The following is a 24,727-nucleotide window of genomic DNA, read 5'->3' as shown; positions in this document are numbered from 1 at the left end:
AGACACGTGGGGGGGCAACTTATAGTAGACGGTTATAAAATGACACTGGATTAATTGAACAAACTATATCTCCGTTCTACGTCATTCTCCTAATCTCTAAACCTGTATGTTAATTTGTCTCCATTACCCCGGATATCATCAAACACCAAAAAAAAGCTACTGAAAGAGCTCATTGCTGGGAGTTGTATAGTCAGAAAACTTCAGCTTCCGATATCTCTTTCTAATTCAACCATACAGCGGACACAGAGGTTTTTGTAAAATGCACATCTGCTCGGGCTTTTCCCCTGGCCTAAAACTTTTAAGACAGGATAAAATCTGAAGTCCTTTCCAAGAGAAAGAAGCCCTTCTGAACTGGCTTTATCTCTGATTGTACTCCACCCCACAACCCCCTTCTTTGCTCCTATGCTTCATCTAACCTCAACTTACCTGTGGCTGCCAGGTCTGTGGAAAGGTGTGGGCACTTTCTAGTGCTTCCCACCAAAGGTCATGGCTGGAGGTTAGTGTAAGGTCCTTTTTGAGCTTTGCTTTCAAGGAGGGATGGTTGAGAGACCATGGAGTCAAACCCTGGAGCTTTTCACTGTTGCTTTTTTTTTTTTTTTAACTCTTTCCTGAAATGGGATAGCTTTTTCTCCTTCTATGGAAGCAGAATATTTCTTTGCTTTGGTGAGGGCAGGGCCCTCTGGCCCTTCCCTGTAGCCTTAGCACACATTTGAAGCTCAATAAATATTTGCTGAATGAATCAATGAACCAGTCCTTAATGGCATGCCCTCCTCCCTGTAATCTCTTCCTTTGCCCTTGCTTTGCCACCCTTGGCACACTCCTAATACCTGCCAGCTTTATACACTTCTTTTATACCACAGCTAAAGTGTGTAGACAGCACTCTTTTAGCACTCATGCCTAATTGATTAATGGACTGAGCTCTGATATATCTTGCCCAGCATAACTCCTGACATGTGGGATGTAAGTAATAATTACTGAATGAGGCAAGGAGTACCCGTCAGGTGATACTTGATGTTTCTCTTTCCACCTATCTTTAAATTATTGTCCCTATACAAGGCAGAGTTGAATGGAGGAGCATCTGTGAGTACAGCACTCTGTCAGTGTGCTTGGGACTGGTCTTGAATCTTCAGCTCTCAAGACTTCATGTGATAAAACTCCATCCTGTTCACCTAAAAGAAATTTGAGCAGGTGCAAGAAAAGTAATAATGAAATTACTAATATCTGTATTTATGGAGGGGTTTCAATGTGCCAGACACTGGGTTAAGCACTTTTGCAGTGTTTCTTAACATGGTGGCTGGTAAACTTGGATGGGGAAAAAAATTATGTCTTTAAAATCTCTAACCTACAGCTGAAATTTAGCACTTTCTTCAGTTATGAATGTAGGTAACAAACCACAGTCAAAAGAGAAGTACCTGTGGCTTTGTCACCAAGAAAAAGAACAAATACTTTTGTATTACATTACAGTTGTTACAAATATCTCATATTTAACTATTTTGAAATTATGGTAGTTATGAGATGTGCCTTGTATAATACACTAATAAAGAAGCAGAGTTATTACTGCATTGCAAATTATTTTTAATCATTTGATAAGCGTTTTATAGTATAATTGGTTTTCTTTGTAATCATATGTGTGTCTGCTGAACGCTTTTAAAAACATAATTCGGAGAAGGTTTCCTTGGGCTTCTTCATGCTTCCAGGGGGCTCCCTGGCATCTAAACGGTTAAGAAAGCCCTGCGGATATTCACTGTCTCCAAGGCTAGTCCACCTTTAGGTGCTGACAATCCGCTTCTGTTGAAACGCCACCAAAACAGGACTGGGGTAAGAGCCCCCCGAAAGTCAGAGCAAGGTCTGCGAGGGAATGAGAAGCAAACAGAAAACTGAACGGCCGCAGCCTCCTTTACTCAGCAACCAGAACGCAACCCAGAGCTGGCCCAGCCAGAGGTGACATCGAGAGGTGCGGACCTCCCAGTCGCCTAGAAGGGATCGGAAGTGCGTCCGAGAGCAGATTGGCCGGAGGGACCCCCCATCCGGATGCTCTTCTGACCGCACCCTCGCTCGGATTCTGTAGGTGTTTTGCAGTTTTTCTTTCTTTTTTTTTTTTTTTTTGACTCTGGCTTTTACGAGATGGAAGCCACTGGAGGGTTTTGAGACGTGTGACATGATATATTTTAGAAGGGTCACTGTGACTGACCACTTGAGAGTAGAATGAAGAGCGACAAAGGCAGATGCAGAAAAATAAGTTTCCCTCCTTCCCAACTCTTTCAGGGCCAAAAAAAGTCAGAAATTTGATTAAAAACTCTAGATCGCTTAGGCTGATTCATGTCAGATACCCAAACTCTCAAAATATTTATACTATTTTATAAATTACCAGGATGGCACTTTGTGAATTTACAGATAAGAATATAAGTGCCAAACGGTTCAGAAAAGTGGGCAGGGAGATTCCCCTCCCCCCCCCCCCCCCGCCAGTAATGTGTACCTGGCTCAAAAGCTGGAACTGTTTTTCAAATAATAATCACTTTGAAGAATAAATTACAATTCTTTGGTGGTTTGATGAATACTGATTCGGCGTAGAGGGAAGCAGATACTATGAAGGAGGTTTATTTATAATTTCCTAAATTGGCTTTCCCTACTTCACAGAAATATTTGTCTAAAAAATTAGCATCCTTGTTCAGAAACAATATCCCTGCTAACTTTATATTGCTGGAGATAGAGTAACATTCATAAATTCCATATGACCAGTTCCCCATGGAATTTGTTGGTGTTACTACTACCCTTCTTCATTGGAAATTACAATTATCTGGCTTGTAGAATACTGGCGTTACTTTTATTTGATGGGCTTCTAGTGGTATCTTAGGAAGTTTCTGAATTTATTCAGAAATACCAAAAAAATTTTGGGGGGGAAAGATTACATTTGAGATTTATACCAGTGATCCTCAGCCTTTTCAACAGTGAGGAGTTTTCTAGGCCCTGAAGATATTGACCTGGATCCTATTCTGGATTTTACCACTCACTGTATAATCTCGGGGCAAGTTACATAATCTCTGTTTGCCTCAGTTTCATTAGATGTAAGGTAAAATGGGGGTAGTAATATTATTTAACTCACAGGGTCGTGGAAATGAAATTATGCATGTAAATCACTGGGCACACACAGTGTTTGGTGGACAATCAGCACTTAAGAATTACCTTTTATTATAGTCAAAAACAATACACTGTAATTTCTTTGGTTACGCATTTTAATTATTTTTTATTTAATAATTTATTGAACATCTACCATGCACCACACTTTCTTAACATCTTTGCAAATGTTATTACTCTGACTGGAATCATTTCTCATCACCCCTTGCCTAACCTATAGGGTTGCTGAGTCAGAACTGACTCGACGGCAACAAGTTTGGCTTTTCAAGTTTTTGCCTGATCAACTCCTATCTGCTTTCATTTTGCTATTCAGGTGTTAACGTTCCCGAGGAAGTCCTCCCTAGTACTCCTTCATGCCTTGGCATCAGTCTGAGGGTCCTGCAATATTACCACAGCACAAAGAATACTACTGTGTGATGACTTGACCCTGTATGAATCTGGGCTCTCTGAGAATAGAGATTATTTCTTTTATCTTTGATTCTGATCTGTGCCAAGCCCAGCTGTCTGTCACAGAGAAAGTACAGATAAACGTTTACTGTTTACTGAGTAAGATGGAGTGGGAATAGTAGAACAGAGGGATGGTAATACTGCATGATAAATCAGAATTTCCAGAAATCCACTATTACAAAGGGAAATACTGGTAACATATAACGTGATGCTAGTTTTACTATATATACTACTACTGTATATAATATACTGTCTGGCCCTCAGTTTTGTGGGTTCAACAAATAATTTTTTTTTAATCAGTTTTCCAGTAGTGATTAAGCTCTGGTAAATATGAATTATTTTTTCAAAGTCCCAAGTAAGCTTTATTCATCAGAACGTCAATTTGGTAAACTGCAGTAGTAAATGTTTCCATATAGTATGTCTAATTCTTTAAACAACCTTGTAAAGTAGGTATCATTTCTTGCTATACTACTGAGAAAACTGTGGTTCAGAAAGGTTAACTATCCGAGCATGGCATTCCTTATTTACTGCCAACTGTCTCACACCTCATATCCAGTCCACTCTCCTTCACTGTTCCCTACCAGGTCCAAGTCACCAACATGGTTTGTCTGGATGATTGCGACAGCTGTCTGGCTTCCTTCTTCCACTCTTGCCCTCTTACAGCCTATTCCCCCATGGAGCAGATAGCCTCCTTGTTCTTCTTCAGCTTGCCAAGCACATTTCTACCTCATTTCTTTGCCATTCCCTCTGCTGGAATGCTTTCCTCTCAGATATTCACACCTTTTGTTCCCTCACTTCATTAAAGGCCCTGCTCAAATGTGTTCTCATCAGAGAGGACTTCCCCAACCACTCAATCTAAATAGCACCCTCTTACACTTCTTTCCTTAAGGCTTCTTTTTGCATAAATTTGCATATTTATTTTCTACCTCCCTAGATAGAACATGGAGCCCTGGTGGTGCAGTGGTTAAGAGCTCGGCTCCTTGGAAACCCTGTGGGCAGCTCTGTTCTGTCCTATAGGGTCACTATGAGTCAGAATCAACTTGACAGGCAATGGATTTGGTATTTTTAGGTTTAGCTAGAACATAGCTTCATGAAATTTGAGACTGTTTTCTTGCTGCTGTATCCCTGGCACTGGGATAATATTTGCATTAGGAAAAGGAAAAGAAGGTACAAGGACTTCAAAGAAACAAAAATACTTGCATATACAGCAGATATGGTGGTTGTGATGGTTAAGGTTGTGTGTCAACTTGTTAGGCCATGATTCTCAGTGGTTTGACAGTTATGATGTAGTTTGGCAGTTACATAATGATGTAATCACCTCCATGATGAGATCTGATACAATATTATCATCTCCATGATGAGATCTGCTTGAGTAGCCAATCAGTTGAAAGAGAGTTTCCTTTGGTGTATAGCCTGCATCCAATATATATGGACTTTCTGGCAAAGCTCGCTGGCTTTTGCTCACTCTGGATCCTGCATCTCTGACTTGTCATCATCTGAACTCCAGTTCTTGGGATTTGAGCCAGCGGCTTGCCATACTGCCTGCCGATCCTGGATTTGTCACCCTCACAGCCTGCTGCCTGACCTGGTGATCTTGGGTTCATCAGCCACTGCAGTGACATGAGTCAAGAGAAGCCTCCAGTCTGATGTCTGGCCCACAGACTTGTGACTTTCCAGCCTCTACAACCGTGTAAGCCACTTCTTTGATATAAATCTCTCTCTACACACACACACACACACACAAGCCTCACTGGTTTTGCTTCTCTAGAGAATCCAGCCTAAGACAGCTGTCTCTGTAGAAAACCCAAAAGAATATACAAATGTAAGAATTAATGAGGGTTTCGCAAGGCTACTGGATGCAAAAATCAACAATGGTAAAAAATACAAAGTAGTAACTGAAAACATACCATATAAAATAGCATCAAAAAATATAAAGTCCCTAAGAAACACTGACAAAAGAAGGCATTTATGGAGAAAATTATAAAACTTTATTGAAAGACATTTAAAAGGCCTAAATAAATGGAAAGCTGTATCATGGTCATGGATTAGAAGACCCAATATTGTAAAGATGATATGGCTTCCCAAACCAATCTATAAATTCAACAGAAATTCAATCAAAATCCCAACAAGTTTGCTTTGTTTTTTGATATAGAACCTGGAAGAGCAGGTGGCTAAGAACAGCTAAGACTCTCTTAAGAAAAAAAATTTGATGGTGATGTTGAAGGGTGGGATTTGTACTTTAATATTAAAACCTTTTTTAAAAAGTGTAGTAATCAGGACAGTATAGCACTGGCACAAGGCTAGACAAATTGATCAGTAGGTCAGAATAGAGCCTATCAACAGACTCAGACATACACACAGATACACAGAAACTTGATTTATGAAACACCTAATGTCACAAATCAGCGGGGAAAGGACGAACTTTTCAGTAAACAGACAACTACTTATTCATATGGAAAAAATATTAAATTGGACTTCAACCTCATACTTTTCACAAAAATCAGAGCAGACAAAAGGTAAATATGAAAAGCAAAACTACAAAACTTTCCAAGGCAGTACAGGAGAATGTCTTTCTGGCTTCTGGTAGGAGATGATTTCCCCTCCTAAGCAATTTGTATTCAGCTTTTTTTAATTTTCAGAAACAATCACGTTACTCCCACCAGGGCATCGGCAATAATAACACTTTAAATTCCCAAATTCCCCTCTGGAAAAAGTCACTGTAAAAGTCAACAAAGTCCTTTGTTGCTGCTTTGTACAGGAAAAGTTTTCAGAGGGGTGGACGTCTCACATGAGGCATGTAGTTTAAGAGCTCTTCACAGGCCAACTGATGTGGAGGAAATAAACTAAAAGGTGCTGAATTCTCAGTGGGATGATTCACGAACTAAAAACAGGAACTGTGGATCTTCCGAGCAACACCATCTTGATATCATCACCAGAAATTCTGTATTGCCTGAGTACTGTTGCCTGACACTGCTAATTTTAGGGGTGCCAGGACCACATCAAGACTCTTGTTTGAAGAAGTTAAGTCTATGCTGATGGCATCAGGGAAAGAGAAGAAGTGAAGTTTTGCCCCCGCCACACACACACAAGGCTTCTGTGTCAAAGTGGCCTGATGCACAAATGTGAGGGAATCCCTCATGACCAAGAACAATCCTCGAAACCCGGGATAGAAAATCCTATTTTCTTCCCTTTCTATCTAGCTTCTGAGACACATTCTATTAGTGGTATTTGCCCTTTCCACAAAAGAGAACAATGAAGCATTCTGTATGCTAATAACATAACTTAAAAAAAAAAAAAGCTAAACCAAAATTCTATAGTTTTACAAAACTTGATTTAAAAAAAACATAGTATTTTGAACAGCAGTTGTTAGAAGTACAGAGCTATCAAAAATGTATACTTCACTTTGCATCTCCAGTGCCTTCCGCTTTCTGTGCCTGGACTGTAGAGGCATCTCTGTTTTTTGCAGGGTTGGTTCCATCTTTGCCAGCATCTGCTTTCCCCTTTCTCCCCTTGGGAAGTTTCTCTCCCTTCTTTGTAGGGGGCTTTTTAGGCCTAGGCTCTGGTTTTGGAGGGGCAGGTTTAGCAGACAGCCGCGCTGATCTCCTCTGTGGCTCATCCTTCACCTTTGCTTTGTCACTTTTAGCATCCCCTTTAGCCTTTCGCTTGGGCATGGTGGCAGCAGTGTTTGACAGGTGGCTTTGCTAGTCCAGGGGGCGCCTCTGCCTCCCTCACACTGCTCCGCGACAGGTTTCTTTAATAAGACACAAAAATGAAAACAATAAAGGGAAAGATGAACAAATTTAACTATTTCACTATATTAAAAGTAATTAACTTGTGTTTATCAAAAAGAAATGATATAAAAGTAAAAGGATAAGTTGCAAACAGGGCAAAGATATTTGCAACACATATAACTGACAAAGGATTGGAACCCAGAATATATAAAGAAATCCTACAGACCCATGAGGAAAGGACAAGATGAAATTTTAAAACAGTGGACAAAAGTGTTAACAAGCACTTTTTAGAAGCAGTATGAATGGTGAAAATATGTTCAACCTGATGAGTAACATGGGAAGCGAATATTAAAACCACAGGAGATAACATTTCATAGCCACTGAATTGGTAAAAACTAAGTGGTCTAACAATATCAAGGGCTTAGCTGATGTGAAGCAATCAAAATAGTAGTTAAATACACTGTTGGTGTGTATGTATGTGTGTATGAATTAGTGTATTCACTTTAGAAACCCGATGTGGTAGTATCTAAAGCAATTTTACTTCTAGGTGTTTACCTAAAGCGATTCTTGGAGGTATGCACAGAAGACCCCTATAAGAATGTTTCTAGTAATACTGTAATTTCAAAAAATTAGAAGCCACCCAAATGCCCCTCAATAGTAATGGATAAATAAATCATGGTAATATCTATACAAGGGGATACTATTCAGCAGCAAAAATGAATAGACTACAGCTGCATGCAAAAACACGTAAAAATATCAAGAATATAATGTTGAACAAAAAATCAAGTTGCATACCTCCTTTGCCATGAGACCAGAAGAGCTGGATGGTGCCCGGCTGCCATTACTGAATATTTTGATCAAAGATTCTACAGATGAATCCTGATCAAAATGGGGAAACTGCAGAACAGAATTCAAACTCTCATGGACTCCAGACTTTCTGGAGCCATGGAGGCTGGATGAACCTCTGACACTATTGCCCTGAGATAATCTTTAAACCTTACACCAAAAATATCCCCTGAAGTCTTCTTAAAACCAAAAAATTGTTTAACTTAACTAGTAAAAAATGTCTGCCTTGAGCATTATTCTCGTCTAGTTATTTTTGTTGTTAGGTGCTATTGAGTCGGTTCTGACTCATAGCGACCCTGTGTACAACAGAACAAAACACTGCCCGGTTCTGCACCATCCTCACAATCGTTATGCTTAAGCCCATTGTTGCAGCCATTCTGTCAATCCATCTCATTGAGGGTCTTCCTCTTTTTCACTGACCCTCCACTTTAACAAGCATGCTCTTCTATGGACTATCTATATAGGATCAAACTGACAACAGCAACTTGAAAAAGACTGGATAGGAACTTTAGGGGGCAGTGAGTTTATATTAATGGGGGAGGAACAAGTCAGAAAAGAAGGGTGAGAATGGCTGCACAACTTAAAGAATATAATCAACATCACTGAACTGTACATGTAGAAACTGTTGAACTGGTGTATGTTTTGCTGTGTATATTCTCAACAATACCAAAATAAATAAAATAAAATAAAATAAAAGAGCAAGTTGCAGAAGAATACATACAGTATAGATCCATTTATATGATGTGTAAAACCAAATGACGTGTTATTTTGGCTGCAAGCAAGTAGTAAAACTAAATAAAAGCAAGGCATAAGTTTAGAAATCAGGACAGTAGTCACCTCTGACGAGGCTGGGAAACAGACACGACTGGGGAGGGCCTGGAGGTTAGTCCCGAGGTAAGAAGAGGTGGTGGTGTTCTCCTCCTTGAACTGGGCAGAGGAGAGGGTGTGGCTGTTGCAACATGATTCTCTGTATCTTGCATGGAAAAACTTTGTGTCCTGCTCTGTGGTTCCTAAAAACTACTAAAGAGGTGAGGGGTATAGCAGAAAGAATACTAGGTAGCCAAGAGTACAGATTCAGTGCCACAGAGGCAGGAAAAAAAAGTGACTTGAGTTTGGCTAATTAGGACCTGTACCTATGGCTGCCATTCACGGGCACTACCTAGCTTCTTTAAAACTTTCAGCCAAGACTAGCTACTCGCCCCTTCTGCCTCGCCCTTGAAAATATTTCCTAGGAAATTTCATAACCCTGTGCACTGCCCCCATGTCACCATTTTTTTTTTTTTAATTATCTTGTCCTACATTGATTTAGATATACTGGAAAACACAGAAGTACTTGGGCAACCTTAGATTTCATTCATTTACACGTTGCTTGGCTAACAAAGTGACCACTGGTAAATGGTGCTAAAACATCACGTTATCTATGCTCCTCGTTTTTTTTCCTCACGGCTAGAATTTCTGGAAATTTTGTATTTTTCCTTCTTTCTTGTGGGATAGAGATAGACATGAAATTCTGTATAAAGCAGAAGGAAGAACTAGTGTTCTTGAGTGTGCCCTGAATCAGTCAGTATCTCCCCTAGTATCTTGAAAGGTACTCTGGAAACAGCGATTAAAATTGAGAAGGGAAACAGCTGTGTTCTTACAGTGACTAGCTCTTTACTGAAAAGCTAATGTGAAATAAGCCCAGACCCTTCTCTTCCCTCACTGTGCTCTTCCCTTGCCCCCTTTTCAGGGAGACTGAATTACTGAGGGGCTAGAAAGTAATGGTGTCATTAATCTCCCTGCTACCACTGAGGCATGCTACAATTGTGCTGATCCAACTAGACCTGACCCATTCTGTCCTGAAGACATCTTCTCCTAAACATTATATGAATTTATACCTAATTTCTGTTTCCCTTCTTCTCTCTCTCAAATATACCACTAAAGAAATGTTTCAACAGATCTTAAGAGAACAAGAGATTTTTATTTTTTAATTAAAATTCAGGCACAATAAGGGAAAGGAATTTTTAAAGAAAATATTTGAGAAGGATTCCAGAAATCATGTAAGGCAACTTTGAGTAGGGTAATAGTGGACCCAGAAAAGGAGTGGGAGAGACAGCTATTCTTAAAATGAAGGAACCAATGTTGAGAGACATTATAAAAACCAAACCAGAAAAAGAGACATTATAGGATATGGGAATCACTTGTTCTAATACTGGGATGACTTTTTTATACCTGTTGCTGTAGCATAATATTAACAGTGCTTCCTTTTACTCTCTCAAGTGTCTCAGCTTCGGCAGTAAATGATACGGTCATCCTAAATATTCTGCCTATATTCTTAGAGACCTTTTTATTGCCAGACAATGACAGAGGAAATTGAAGGATGAGTTTTTGTCCTAGGACATCCTTCGCTACAGAATGGATACTCCATACCATTCTCCTTCCATCTTACTCCAAAATTGTGTTTCTCAGCCCATCTCCTGGTGTGGGAATGCTCACACAATCTGTTTCCTGGGCTCAGTCTTCTTCAAGATAGATCACTTGCAGTCCATTTCAAGCTGAGGGACCGTGATCGCCACATGTCAAAGGCCAAAACACAGCAAGTGACAATAAAGATAAATTTATGGAAAACAGGCCACTGGCTGGATACCTTATCTAGGTATACAAATATGAATTAGTTCCTTGAAACTCACCTTTAGAAGGCTGATCAGGAGACCCAGTGACTGACTGTCCAGAGACCTTACAAATGTAGGAGACAGATACACAAATAATGAAAAAGGGCCAGAGGGATAAAAGGTCATTTCCATGAAGGCTGAGGAGGGTTGGGGAAAGAGGGAGCTCTCACCACACAGTGATGTAACTTAAATCATTTGTCAAATAATAAAACAGAGAAGCATTATACAATTAAGAATATTCTATCATGCATGTGAAAGAAATCTTGTAAGTAATTTTATAACTTTGGGGGATATAAAGATATGAATTTCAATGGTATCACCAGGGCAAGAAATTATCAAGACAGATACTGAGGTTATTTCCCAAGACACAGGAAAAATTCTTAGTTTTAGGAATCTAACAATTCCCCTTTGTTAAAATAACACTTCCAAGGACAAAATTATACTAACAGAGAACAGAACAAAACAAGTTAGTGAAATTTTTAATCACATATCTTCACATTGCACAGAACTGGGCTGAAATTCTTGTTAAAGATTGCAATTTAAGTCCTCATTTAACCAGCTTACTTATTTTGTATGAAGAAGGGTCTCTCTCCTTCAGCAGCTGCAAGGGAGAGGTAATATCTGCTCTATCCCTTTCTTAGAATCCTTTGGTTAACTGGGAAGACTTCTAATTTTTCATTAGAAAAAGACCCATGAAGCTTGAATTAACCAGAAAAAAAAAAAAAAGCTTTTTTTAAAAAAGACAAATTAAAGGAGAAAATACAAGTTTTCTTCTGCAAAAACATATGCTAATGCTGCGGAAGATGAGATGTGGGTACGAGTTCATCTGTGAGATGAACTCCTAGGAATTGCCCAAACTGTATCAATAATGTACATAACACACAAATCTCTGTCCTCAGAAATAGGAAACAGTGCAAAGGCCTTAGTGACCTGGGACACATCTTGAATGAGATTAACCTTGAGGTCTCACCCAGCTCTCAAAATCTCTTTTCCATGATTTTGCCTCTGTCATTGTGGGTCTGTTTCAGGCATCCATGGACCAACTTCCATCTCATTCAATACTCACCTCCCACCTCATTCCCGACAAACACATGTAGGGCACATTTTAGCAGCATCCGCCTGCTCCCTTGACTGTTACTGAACTGGGGTTCTGGGTGATAGTTCTAACTTGGGTTCTTGTCTCCATCCCACGGCAGAGTCAGAAGGCCACACTTTCTCTCTGCCTCTTACTTATGGTGAGGTAGTACATTGAAAGGTTACTAACACCAAGCTTAATTAAGAGAGAATAAAGACTATAACTTAAAAAAAAAATAAAAATAAAAGATTGCATGCAAGGTGTGGTGTGCTAGAGGAGCAAGGAGTCACATGGCGTCAATCACTCTCCAGGGCCCTATTTGTTCTCCACCTTCCAAATGAAGTATAACTCCACTTGGGGTTAAGTTTGGGAGGTTGAGGGAAAGGGGTGGTAGGACCATGAGAAATCATGTAAGGCAACTTTGAGTAGGGTAATAGTGGACCCAGCAAAGGAGTGGGAGAGACAGCTGTTCTTAAAATGAAGGAACCAATTTTGAGAGACATTATAAAAACCATGAGAAAGGGCAGGAAGTCAAAAAGGTAGAGCTGCTGCTGCATCCTTCCAGAATGCACCTGTTTGGAAGAGGACTAAGCCATAGGCTCCCAAACAAATTGTCACCCACCTGCAACTGCCTGGCTTAGGGCTCACTCGGCTTCCCAGCTGAAGCACTCTTGCCCACTGGGATCAGAGAAAGATGGGGAGGTCAAAACCCTGTCACCTCCTGGGCCCCTGGGACCTTCCACCCCCTTTCAGGGCAGCACACGAACTTACTTTTATTTCTGGGGCGGGGGGGAGGGGGGAGGATGTAGGGGATCTTAAAAGAAAAGATCTTAGACAAATTGCTACTGAGTACATGCCCAAGCTTATTATCCTGCTAACAAGAGAACCAGCAAAATGATAAAAGCATGAGTCTTTCAGAGAGGGTATTTAAGTGCAGGGGTAATAAGGCCAAGAAAAGGAATGCCTATACAAGCAGGCTGTTTAAACAAAACACCCCAGCTCATTAGGTAAGGACTACACTTTCTTTTCTTATGGTCCTAAAAACATCACATTCATATCACTCATTAGAGGGTACGTGGAAAGGGTGATTTGAGAGGCTAGGCCTGGCTAACCCCTAGAAATAGTAACAATACCTGTAGTAATAATACATTTAAGAAGTAAATCCTGAAGATACCCTTGAGGCTGTCAGGTGGAATAACAATATTTCTTTCCCACAAAAGCGTTTCATTGATTCAATTAACATTAATGAAAGCAGAACAGTGTCAGACAGAGGTCAGGGGTCAAAGAGTCAGCAGTCAAAGGCCAAACCCAGTGCACAAGTCCTGATTTTAAACAGGTGTTGCCATTGGTTTTTCTCAAGCTGCAAGCCAAAATTCACTTAGTCTTAACTTTGGGACCCATTTTTTTTTCTGACAGAAAGAGCAGTAGGTCAAAGTAGAGGGAGATTCAGCCCCGGGGTGTCTCCTAGGTGGGAGTTTCCTGAAGGTGATGCCCTGTAAGGTGGCAAGGGAGGGAGAGCCCAGCCCAAGATAGACCAACCTACCCCCTACGACCTCTTCCAGGCCACAGTCCTGCCGACTCAATCCTTTCAAACCCTCTCCTCGCCTGTCTTTTTTATGCATCTCACCTTAGAGGCCCCGTGGGGACATTCCTGTCGCGCCTGTAGCCTGTGCAACCCCTCCTCCCGGATTCTGCCTTTCCCAGGGATTCACACTCGGAACCCAGGAGAGACACTGCAGTTACTTTGGAGAAGGGATGGCAAGGCCGAGGTCCCCAATCATGACGAGGGCCATATTGCAGGAGGGTCCCAGGTACTTGCAGGGCGGAGGGACACCCTCTCCATTTTCTGGAGGAGCACAGTAAGTCCCCTGAACCGTGAGGCGCTTACCCAAGTCTCGCGGCCTCCGAGGGGTACGGGGATCCAAGGAGTGGCGCCAGCGGCGCGGGTACCCTCGGCTGGTGGAGGGCGGGCGCAGACTGTGAGACGCTGGAGACGCGCGGGGCCCGCACCGCCGCGAACAGGAAGGCGAGGGAAGGCGAGGATGCGCTTCCGGGGCTGCGGGCGGCCTGCCGCGCGTCCCAGGCCGGGAAACCAAAAAACCAAACCAAACCTGTTGCCGTCGAGTTGATTCCGACTCACAGCAACCCTATAGGACAGAGTAGAACTGCCCCATAGGATTTCCAAGGCTGTGATCTTTTCTTTACAGAAGCGGACTGCCACATCTTTCTCTCGCGGAGAGGCTGGCGTTCCAGTTTCCGCCTGATGATTGCGAGTGTGGGCCTTCTAGGCCGAGGGACTTCGGACCCACCCTAGGCAGCGCTGCCTTAGCGACTCCGCCGGAGCAAGCAAGACAGAAAGAGGAGGGGGCGTGTTTATGAAAGTGTGATATTTAAAAATAAAAAAAATAATTATGAGGAAAAAAACATGTTTCCGCCCGGTTTCGAACCGGGGACCTTTCGCGTGTGAGGCGAACGTGATAACCACTACACTACGGAAACCCGATGTAAAGCCGTTCTCTGAGTCTAGTGTTCTGCCTTTAACTCCCACGCTCTTCCACTGGCCGTCCTTGTGAATGTGCCTCATGTTAGAGTAAGCATGTGTCTCCGTGCGGGCCTCTCAAATCAGGGAAACCAACGAGACTCACAGACCGCATCCTCTCGGTCCAAGTCTTAATTTCTTCCCGTTTACATTAATGTTATTTCAAACTCATCCTTCAGCCGAGATAGACAGGCCAGGTCGTGGAAGACGGGTACGTTGGGTATGGTCGCATGTGGAATTTTCCCTCCAGCTGTGGTCAAAAGCCGAGCATTCTGCCCTCCGGAGACTTCCGGGTAAACTTTGCCTTGCACAGATTTTCTTACTTATTTGAACTCAGGTGGGCTGAAGGGGTGAAAAAAGGAGAAAAGTGGAGCTGCACAGACCGAGCCAGCCAGGAGTCGAACCTGGAATCTTCTGATCCGTAGTCAGACGCGTTATCCATTGCGCCACTGGCCCTGCGCGTAGGTGGCGTAGTGGCGGGTATCCCTTGATCAGACACCAGGCCGCGGCACCGGTTTTTCCTGTAGTGTTTGCACTTTGGCTAAAAGCTGTCTTTTTCCCCCGCTAGTTTTTTTTTTTTCAGCTTAGCTTTTTTTTTTTTTTTTTTTTAGCTTAGCTTAGTTTAGGCTAGCTGTGCGTGGGCTCCCCAGCGACCACTTCTGCACGCGCTTTAGGGTCTGTACTTTCCTTCCCTGGCCTGTCACCGTCGGCCGAAAAGTGGCGGCGGGAGGCAAGCCCGGCATCCTCTGCGGGTATATGACCTTTCCATTCATGCATATGTACATGCATTCATCCATTGGTTTCGTTGATTCAAGATGATGCTGTACAACCGTAAATAAAACTAACATGATCCCTGCCCTCAAGATTAGCTGACTGAGGCAGAGACAGATAAGAAAGCACTAAATAAGTAAAATAATGGTGATATAAGTAAAATAATGGTGATAAGCTCTTGCAGGAAAAAATAAAACGGAAAAGGGAGAGGAAAGCCCAGCAGTGAAGATGAACCAGACAGAAAAGTGGGTATCAGAGGAAAGAGTGCCCTGGACAGAGGAAATCGCCGGGACAAAGGGTAGGAGGTGGAAGCAGCTTGGGTTCTTCCAGCAGTGAGCAGGCCACGACCAAGAGGAGAGGGTTAGGAGACTGGTAAAAGGGGGAAGCCAGGGAGATGGCCTTGCAGGCCTTGTAGGCCGCCGCAAAGGGTTGGCTGTTAGTCTGTAGGAAATTGGAAGCCTTTGGAGGGTGACATGACCTGACTTTCTTATCTCTCCCTGACTCGTTGAAAAAAAGAAAAAAAAAATATTTACTAAGCAAGACGGTGTGCTAGGCAGCCTCATTGCATGTTTCTCCTACAGCAGGGTTTACGTCTCAGAATCTGACTCTTTTAAAAACGAGCATCGTCAAATAGCACACACTAGAATACTCATTTGTTTGCTTTCTCAGAACATGTCTCAGGTGTGTGTGTGTGTGTTTAAGCCTCTATATTCTCGGGAGTCTTTATCCCCATGCCTGTTGAGCCACTGTAAACAAGTTGATGGATAATGAACAGGAGTAAAACTATCTGATACTGAGAATGTTCATACTGAGATTAGAAAATATTCTCGGTTCATAAGGTTGCAACAGCTCTAAAGAAAAATATACATGTTTCTGCTCTTTCTGCATAAAAATTAAGGTAGGCCCAGTTACGGATTCCTCCTAGACCATAGAACAGGGGTCTTCTCACCAGGCTTTCTCCTATGGGTACACAGCGCAGTTTGGTGAAAACGAACTGCATCTCAGAATAACACTTTTAAATGTAAAGAAAAAAGGTAAATGCATAAGATTTCAAAAGGAAACCAATTATGTTGAAATAAGCTATCAAAATATTAAAGAACTATGACAGTAATATTTGTGCTTCTTTATTACTGCACTAAATAACAAGATCCAACACTGAGTCTAATAAATATTGTAATTTCAAAATAATAATGAGCATAAATTTTATTTTACAAAATCATCAAGAACTGAAATTTCATGAGAAAATATTTGGGATTTCCAATAGTGATAAAGTCATAGGAGCTAAAATATGTAGGTTTGTTGCCTACATTTATAACAAAAGTAAATACAAAATTTTAGTAACAGGTTAATCAAAATAAGCTTTTGTTTTCCCATCCAAGTTCATGGACAACCACATCCCCATTAGAAGCAAGAGGAGATTTCTATTCTGAAAAGGAGTTTGGAAGCATTAAAAACTGTGCCTGAATTTTCATAAACAAAGCAAATGGGAGTACCTCCCCTTCCGTTTTATCCCTGCCACACAGGAAACCTCCCAGAGAGGGAGGCCAGATCTCAGGGCCTCTTGGAGGTCACAGGTCCCATCTGCACCTCAAAACATCTTTCAACTCAGGTGGCTGAAGGCCTCCACTTTTGCTCTCCCCAATGTTTGTCTGCAAACCCCTCCCTTTGTCTTGCAGGTTTTGAAGGCCTCTTTCACTCTCTCAAATTTCTCAGCCATGTTCACAACCTGATATGAGTTGGGGCATGCTTTTATTTTGTTTTGGATATCTTTCTACTGGGTCTTATTTTCTGAGAGTTACAATTCCAGTCTCCAGTCTTTTCTTCAGTGGTTGTACCAGTCAGGTGTCTCCAGAGAAACAGGATATATATACTTCTGTTTCGAAGAAGAGATTTCGTTCAATGAATCGGCTTATACAATTGTGGGGGCTGGAAAATCTGAAATCTGTAGGACCGGTCGGTCGGTCAGTAGGCTGGAAACTGTTGAACAGGAGCTGATGTTGTAGTCTTGAGGCAGAATTTCTTTCTTAAGGAAACCTTGGTTTTTCTGCTAAGGCCTTTCAACTGATTGGATGATACCCACCCACTTTATTGAGGATAATCCCCCTTACAGTCAAGGACCTGTAGATATATAAAATATGTTCACAGCAACATCTTAATGTTTTTGATTGAATAACTGAATACTATAGCCTAACCAAGTTGACAATATAAAACTAAGGATCACAGGGACATTCTTCTCCCTTGAGTTTCAGTGCACTGTTCTTCTGGGTTCTCAGGCCTATGGAAAACTACACTGTCTGCCATTCCCACATTACTTTGCATTATTGTTAATAGTCTGTGTCACTTCGATCTACAACTTCTCCAGTTTTGGATGTGTGGAGCAGAGCCAATGTGAGGGACCTTTCCATAGTCCTTCCTGGTCACACTGGAAACTGAGTAGAAGATGTAGTTCACGCCCAATTTCTGGAAATTGTTGCTCAATGTCTTGGTTTTCTCTTGGGGCTTGTCTCTGGCTAGTTAGACAACTTCTATGACTTTTTAGAAATTCTATGCAAACATTATCAGCTGCAAGTCAGAGGAAAAAGCCAAACTGTTGGCTCTGCTCTGTAGCCAAATGTCTGCTACAGTTTGGTCAAAGTCGTATTAGGTGTGACTGTGCTGACTATGGTGCCTTGGTGGTGCAGTGATTAAGAGCTAGGCTGCTAACCAAAAGGCTGGTGGTTTGAATCCACCTAGCTGCTCCTTGGGAACTGGCTCTGGTGTTTATAATTAATTGGTTCTAAACAAACTAATAATATGGCTAGTCTTAATATATGAGAGAAATAGGTACTTATTTCATTGAGACTCAATCAAATTAAGTGTTGAGTTCATAGACTCTCAATCATTTTATGAAAATAAGAAATCTAGCAGAGTCATAGACTTTTATTTTTTCCCCATCGTGTATGTGAACGAAGGTAAGTGCCAGTGGCTGCCATACAGTATGAGAGAGAAATCCTTCAAATATTGATACAGCTTAGAAACATGAAGTACCAATTGCCACATTAACACCAGGACAACAGATTTCAAGTAAGACAATCACAATTACAGGGTTTTCCTTGGAAGTTACTTTCACAACATCATAACAATTTGTAAACTAAACCCCTTTGTTCAAATCATACTTCCAAGGACAAATTTATTTTAACAGAGAACAGAATAACTTGGGAACAGTTACAAAGACACAAGCCCCCATGACAATATACAAATTCTTGTGAGTGCTCTCAGTTTGACACCTTATAAAACTGGATCCTTTGGACACGTTTTGTGAAGAAAGCTGCTCTCCCTCTAAAGCTGCAGAGGAGAGGGGACTTCTCCCTTATTTCCTTCCAAGACTAGGTTTTTAATTATGAAGTCTTGTATTTTTAAGGCCCACTTTGGAATTTCCATTAGTTAACATTATAAGCAAGTAGCAGGCCAGTGGAACTCAAATTTACTGAGAAATACTTGGAATTTTAATTAAAACTCTCGAAATAAAGAACATATAGCTTGCTTCTTGCAAGAATAGATTCTTGGTCTTGGGGTCACCTGGAAGGGTGTTAGGGTATACACGTGGTCTCTTCCTTTTCCTCAGCTTCCTTACCTCAGTGACCCAGGTCATGCTTTACCAACGTGAGGATGACGATGATCGTTCCTGAGCTTATGCCCTTCCAGCTGGCCTCTCAACGAAGATTCTTCTTGAGTGCCCCACGGATTCAGGCTCGCGCCCGCGTTTGCCTATCACGCGAAGGGGACTCAGTTTGCCCGCAGCTGCGCGGTTTATCAGTTCTTTTGGGGGCCAGACGGGGGTTCCTTTTGAGGTTCTGAGGATACATCTGGGCTGCTCTTGACTTCTGGTAGATCTGGTACGGAAAGATAAATACAGAACACAAGCAGAGAGCATTCCTTTTCCTTGTGAATAAAGAACAGCGGTGCCGTGTTGGCTCCGTGGCTTAGCTGGTTAAAGCGCCTGTCTAGTAAACAGGAGATCCTGGGTTCGAATCCCAGCGGGGCCTTTTGCGGTTTTCCGCCCTCAAAAAAGGGAGTCGGAGTAGTCATAGGGGTATGTGTGTATGTAATCTTGAAGGTAACTTTACCTTATGGGGTTTCAGAGAAGTTTTATGTGGATCTGAGTTTGGTTCTCTCTCAATGTCTACAAAAGAGAGTTAAAGATAATTTTTTTTTCTTTCAGAAGAATTTCTGTATTTCTTGTATTTTTATTTCATATAAATATTTTTTCAGAGCGCACAAACAAAACCAGGGAAAGCAGGAGGTACAGCCACCAAATATAAACTACAAGCAACATCATAATCTCTGGTCACTGTGTTCTCTTTCCTGGGGAAATCCCAAACGGATGCACTCTCAGTGTTTTAGAAAGGACAATGGCTGAGAAATGTGTTGTTGAGGAGGCTGCAGCATCTCTGACAATTCATAGCACCGAGTAAAATCTAATCATATAAAACAATCCGGCTGTTTAAAAAGATAGCCTTTTGCTTAGCGTTTTTTGGAAAGGAAAATCAAACAGAAAATAAATATTTGCCATTGTGACTTCAGGATGAAGCTGGCAGGGAGAAACATCCATTTGATTGTGTTCAAGGAGTGGGTAGCCTCCTCCGACAGGCAAAAACTTTGAGGCCCACAGCACATCCAGGCGGACTAGAAGTCAAGGAAGGGTTGAGAGGTTCCTTCTCCCAATCTCTCCAAGAGAAAGAGAAAATAAGAAGTGGAAAAGAAGCCACGAGTTTTACTCTTACTTGAGGCCCTTCACATAGAAACAAAAGGTCAGGGAAATGAAGTTTGCTGTAACTGTTGTCCGCCCGCCCACTCAAATCCCAAGACTCAGCAGCGCCCACTCATCGGGCACAGAAAGTTCCGTCAGCCTGGCTTTTGTCCTCAGAGCACATTATTTCATATAAATTGCCAAGGTGGAAATATGATTTCGGGTCCTATCTGCGGGGAACAAAATGTCCAGATACTTTGGGGAGTAGCTCAGAAAGCAGCTCTACTTCTAGGGAGAGTTTTCCTTCTCACTCTGGAAATTAATTCCTCAGTTTTCTTTATAAGCATTTGAAAGGCAGACCCTTCTTTTTCACCAGAACCCTCTACCTTCACCCAGAAAAGCCTTTTTTTGAAGCTGAAAGTACAGACTTCTCCCAAATGGTGAAGTAGGCTGGGTCAACACTATATCACTCTTTCATCCTGTGACTAAGCCTGCCTAAACTTCCACCCTCCTGCTCAGGCTCCAGTAATACACCTTTACAGGGTTCTTGTGGCCAAACCCGTTGCCATCGAGTCGATTCCGATGGTCTGTACCACTGCGGATGATGCTGAAGCCATAGGACATTCCCAGTGAAGAGTCTCACCATCGCTACCAAAAGCAACTCTTCCTAACTCTCCATATATCAGTCATGGAAGCAATCTATGTGGCAAAGTTGAAATGCAGTGCAATCAAAAGTTTGTTTATTCATTCAGTGGCTGTTTGTGGAAGGACCTATTATGTGGCACGAACTATGCTAATCACACAGGCAAGAGTCATGAACCCTAACGAGGCTGGTGGGAAGGTGAGGCAAATAATTCAGTGGCAATTACACTACCAAACAACCAACAAACCTGTTGCCACCGAGTCAATTCTGACTCCTCGCGACCCTGCGGAACAGAAAACTGCCTCACAGTGTTTCCAGAGAGGATATGGTAGATTCAAACTACCCAATTCTGTTGGATGGCAGTCGAACTCTTAACCACTGCTCCGCTAAAGAGCCAAAACTGTACTGTCAGGAGTGGGATTCGAACCCACGCCTCCAGGGGAGACTGCGACCTGAACGCAGCGCCTTAGACCGCTCGGCCATCCTGACTTCCATAATACGATGCAGTCAGATGTAATATCACTGGGACGGCCGGAAGCGGTGGCCCACATTTGGACACTTGCCGCAATCTGAATGCGGTGGAAGGAGAGGGGGAAGACTTCATGGAAGAAGTGATACCCAGACTGAGCCATGAAGGAGATGTAGAATTTACCCAGGCAAGAAAATGTAAGCCATGGAGATGGAGTGGAAGAGGTGTTCCAGGCAAAGGAAATAGTGTGTGTAAAGACCTATAGGTGAGAAAGGACACTAAAAAAAAAAGGACACTAGGTTCAGGTAAATGGGAACACTTAAGGAGTGGAAGTATGCAAGTCTTCAAAGTCCTCTTTGCCTGCAGAAAACAAACAAAAAACAAATCTGTTGCCATCGAGTCAATTCTGACTCAGAGCAACCCTATGGAACAGAGAACTGCCTCATAGGGTTTCCAAAGAGCAGCTGATAGATTTAAACTGCCAAATCCCGTTAGGCATTCTCATCAGACATCATGCAGACCACAGATGGACTTGACTTCCAGAGTTGATAAATATCAAGCGTTTCATGCGTTCTTTCAAAAAAGACCATGTATTACCAAGACAGTGAGGATGGCATTTGGGCTTTGAAATTGTGGATTAAGTAGGGCATTTAGCTGTGCTACTGAGGTTCTCATACATGGAAGAGGAGATGGAAGGGACTATGTTTCCCATTACATACTAAACTGCAGCACTCATTTGCTGGCTTCATGTCTGTTTTTTGCTGCCAGCCTGTTCACCCCTCGGGGGCAGGGGCTATATCAGCCCTGCTCACTGCTGTTATCTCCAGGGTCCAGCACAGGGCCCGGCAAATGATAGATCCTCAATTATAGCAAAAAATAGCATTTATTAATTGCTTATTATTTTCCAAGCACTCTCTAAGCACTATATATATATTAGTTATGCAATCCTCACAGCATACTTCTGAGGTAGATAGCTAGATAACTGCCATCGAGTTGACTTCAACTCATGATGACCTTATGTACAACAGAATGAAAAGTAGCCTGGTTCCTTCCTTATTCTTATGATCGCCCACATGTTCGAGTTCATCTTTATGTCTATTGTGCCAATCCATCTCACGGAGTTCTCTCTCATCTTTGTTGGCCCTTTACATCACCAAACATGATGCCCTCCTTTAGCAATTGAGCCTTCCTGATGAATGTGTCCCAAGCAAGTGAGTCAGACAATGTTCTGTTGTGATCCATAAGGATTTCATTTGGTAATTTTTGGTAGTAGATTGCCAGGCCTTTCTTCCTAGTTTGCCTTAGTCTGGAAGGTCTGCTGAAGCCTGTCCACCATGGGTAACCCGGATGGTATTTGAAATACCGGTGGCATAGGTTCCAGCATCACAATGACACACAAGCCACCAGAGTATGACAAACTGACAGTGGGTGGTGGACTCATGAGGTAAGATATGACTATTTTCTCTATTTTAAAGAAGAGAGCACTGAGACATAGGAAAGCTAGGTCACTTACCTGGAAGGTCATTGTCATGGATTGAATTGTATCGCCTCCAAATACCTGTCAACTTGGCTAGGTCATGATTCCCAGTATTGTATGACTGTCTACCATTTTTTCATATGATGTAATTTCCTTGTGTGTTGTAAATCCTATCACTATGATGCAATAAGATGCATTAGCGGCAGTTATATTGATGACATCTACAAGATCGGATAGTGTCTTAGGCCAATCTCTTTTGAGATATAAAAGAGAGAAGCGAGCAGAGAGACATGGGGACCTCATACCACTAAGAAAGAAGCACTGGGAGTAGAGCGTGTTCTTTGGACCTGGGTTTACCGCGCGGTGAAGCACCTAGTTCAGGGAAAAATGGACCAGAAGGACCTGCCTTCAGAGCCGTCAGAGAAAGAAAATCTCTTGGAGCTAACGCCCTGAATTTGGACTTGTAGACTACTAGACTGTGAGAGAGTAAATTTCTCTTTGTTAAAGCCGTCCACCTGTGGTATTTCTGTTACAGCAGCACTAGATGACTAAGACAGTCATCCAGCTCACAAGTGGCAGAGTCCAAAGGTTAGTACCCAAAACAACAGCAAAAAACCCATTGCCGTAGATTCCGACTCATAGCAACATAAATTGCATGGGATCAAGCTGCTGGTCCTCCAGGCACCTCTAAGTACTCCTCCTAGCTCCCTGGGAGTCACACCTATTAGCCGTTTTCTCTACTCTCAAATGTTGCCTATTGGTGCAGTGGTTAAGAGTTTGGCTGCTAACGAAAAGGTTGGTAGTTGAAATCCACCAGCTGCTTGGAAACCCTGTGGGGGCAGTTCTACCCTTTCCTATAAGGTCACATGAATCGGAATCGACATGATGATAACAGGTTTGGGTTTTTTTGTTGGTTTGTTTCATATGCTGCCAGGACCCAAGCAGGGACCTAAAATCATGTTTTAATCAGAATATCTAAGAAAGAAAAATTTTCTTTTTTTCTAAGCGGGAAGAAACGAAATGAACATGTGGCCACCTGAGTGACATGAGAAATCTTGTTCATTTCTACTCTTGTTGATGACAGTTTCTGCTTTTGTAACCTGGTATTAGATTGAATTTTTTTTTTTTTTAAGAATGGTGGTGGTGGGGAAATTTGGTCACCTGAGGGTTTTTTTTTTTTTTAATTAATTGGGGCTTTGCAATAAATTATGTAAGAATAATATTCAATGTCCAAATTATAAGTCCAAAATAGAAACATTGTATATTACAGATTATAACTGTAGTTATTAATGTTCAAGATAAAAAAAAGGCTGGACATCAGGAAACTTGAATCTTAGGGCTCTTTCTGGAGATGTCACAAACATAACTTTCTCTGTATGTCTAAGTCATCCTCCATGGGTCTCCTGTGCTGAACTGCAAAATTAGATTGGCAGACACCATGGCCAGCAATTCCACTCCTGTTGTATCTCAAATTTTACACTGGTTCATAATGGGCCATTCACTGATAGAACTGTTATTTGTGGTGGCAAGACTCTGGATCCAATCTGGGAGTGTGGGCACACACTGAGAACTTCTATGGAACAACTAAAAGCAATTGGATTAGACGTGCACACAACACCACAAATAAATCTCAAAACTGTGGTGTCAAATAAATGAAGTAAAAGTAGACATATTAGACAGTCCCATTTATGTAAATTAAAAAGGCACACGTCCAAACCAGTAATGCATGTTCTACAAAAATATATAGAAATAAAAGGATGCCCTTCCCAATGATTTCATATGGGAATGGGGGATAGAAATGAGAATAAGAAAAGTGAATTTAAAAAGGATTCTACAAATAAAACAAAAGATGAGCCCTGCATACATCAGTGAAGATAATAGGCCATGGATGGAGGAGTAACGTTCGTTCAGCTCTTTGAGTGTGGTGATCAAGACAGATCCACTAGAGACAGAGAAACAAAGAAAGGAGATGAGATTAAAATAAGTAGATAATTCTTTAATCATCTTTCGGGTACAAAGTGCTTTCATTCCAAAGCTGGGATAAAGTTTTTGAAAAATAGATCAGCCTGTGGCAAATACATACAAAAAGGCAGAATGCCTCGATCGCTGCAATGACACAAAAATGCCACATTGTCAGGAGTGGGATTCGAACCCACGCCTCCAGGGGAGACTGCGACCTGAACGCAGCGCCTTAGACCGCTCGGCCATCCTGAC

At 41.9% G+C, this 24,727-nt stretch overlaps 1 protein-coding gene and 5 non-coding genes across 13 annotated transcripts; 1 reads left to right on the top strand and 5 right to left on the bottom strand.

The window, feature by feature from the left end:
* Positions 1-2,556: 2,556 nt before the first annotated feature.
* Positions 2,557-14,273, bottom strand: HMGN4 (high mobility group nucleosomal binding domain 4). 8 transcript variants are annotated; one of them, XM_010596165.3, is made up of 4 exons: positions 13,774-14,273; positions 10,829-10,874; positions 10,569-10,693; positions 2,557-7,333 (listed from the first exon to the last, which is right to left on the bottom strand). In XM_010596165.3, the coding sequence occupies exon 4, from the start codon at positions 7,251-7,253 to the stop codon at positions 6,981-6,983; it is 273 nt and encodes a 90-aa protein (XP_010594467.1). In that variant the 5' UTR covers positions 7,254-7,333; positions 10,569-10,693; positions 10,829-10,874; positions 13,774-14,273; the 3' UTR covers positions 2,557-6,980. The 8 variants fall into 8 exon arrangements, with proteins under 8 accessions (XP_010594467.1, XP_064138030.1, XP_023411469.1 ...); XM_064281960.1 differs by having other exon boundaries at positions 10,588-10,693; XM_023555701.2 differs by having other exon boundaries at positions 10,635-10,693.
* A 38-nt stretch (positions 14,274-14,311) lies between these two features.
* Positions 14,312-14,384, bottom strand: TRNAV-CAC (transfer RNA valine (anticodon CAC)). The gene has a single exon. It is a non-coding gene; the product is annotated as a tRNA-Val (tRNA).
* Positions 14,385-14,807: 423 nt separating this feature from the next.
* Positions 14,808-14,880, bottom strand: TRNAR-ACG (transfer RNA arginine (anticodon ACG)). Its single transcript has one exon. It is a non-coding gene; the product is annotated as a tRNA-Arg (tRNA).
* A 4,266-nt stretch (positions 14,881-19,146) lies between these two features.
* Positions 19,147-19,220, top strand: TRNAT-AGU (transfer RNA threonine (anticodon AGU)). The gene has a single exon. It is a non-coding gene; the product is annotated as a tRNA-Thr (tRNA).
* Positions 19,221-20,973: 1,753 nt separating this feature from the next.
* Positions 20,974-21,056, bottom strand: TRNAL-CAG (transfer RNA leucine (anticodon CAG)). The gene has a single exon. It is a non-coding gene; the product is annotated as a tRNA-Leu (tRNA).
* A 3,588-nt stretch (positions 21,057-24,644) lies between these two features.
* On the bottom strand, positions 24,645-24,727 carry TRNAL-CAG (transfer RNA leucine (anticodon CAG)). Its single transcript has one exon. It is a non-coding gene; the product is annotated as a tRNA-Leu (tRNA).

Source organism: Loxodonta africana, chromosome 1 (assembly GCF_030014295.1).
Source record: "Loxodonta africana isolate mLoxAfr1 chromosome 1, mLoxAfr1.hap2, whole genome shotgun sequence".
Lineage (NCBI taxonomy): Eukaryota > Metazoa > Chordata > Mammalia > Proboscidea > Elephantidae > Loxodonta > Loxodonta africana.
The sequence above is the reverse complement of the archived record's forward strand: the minus strand, read 5'-3'. Positions and strand labels throughout refer to the sequence as shown.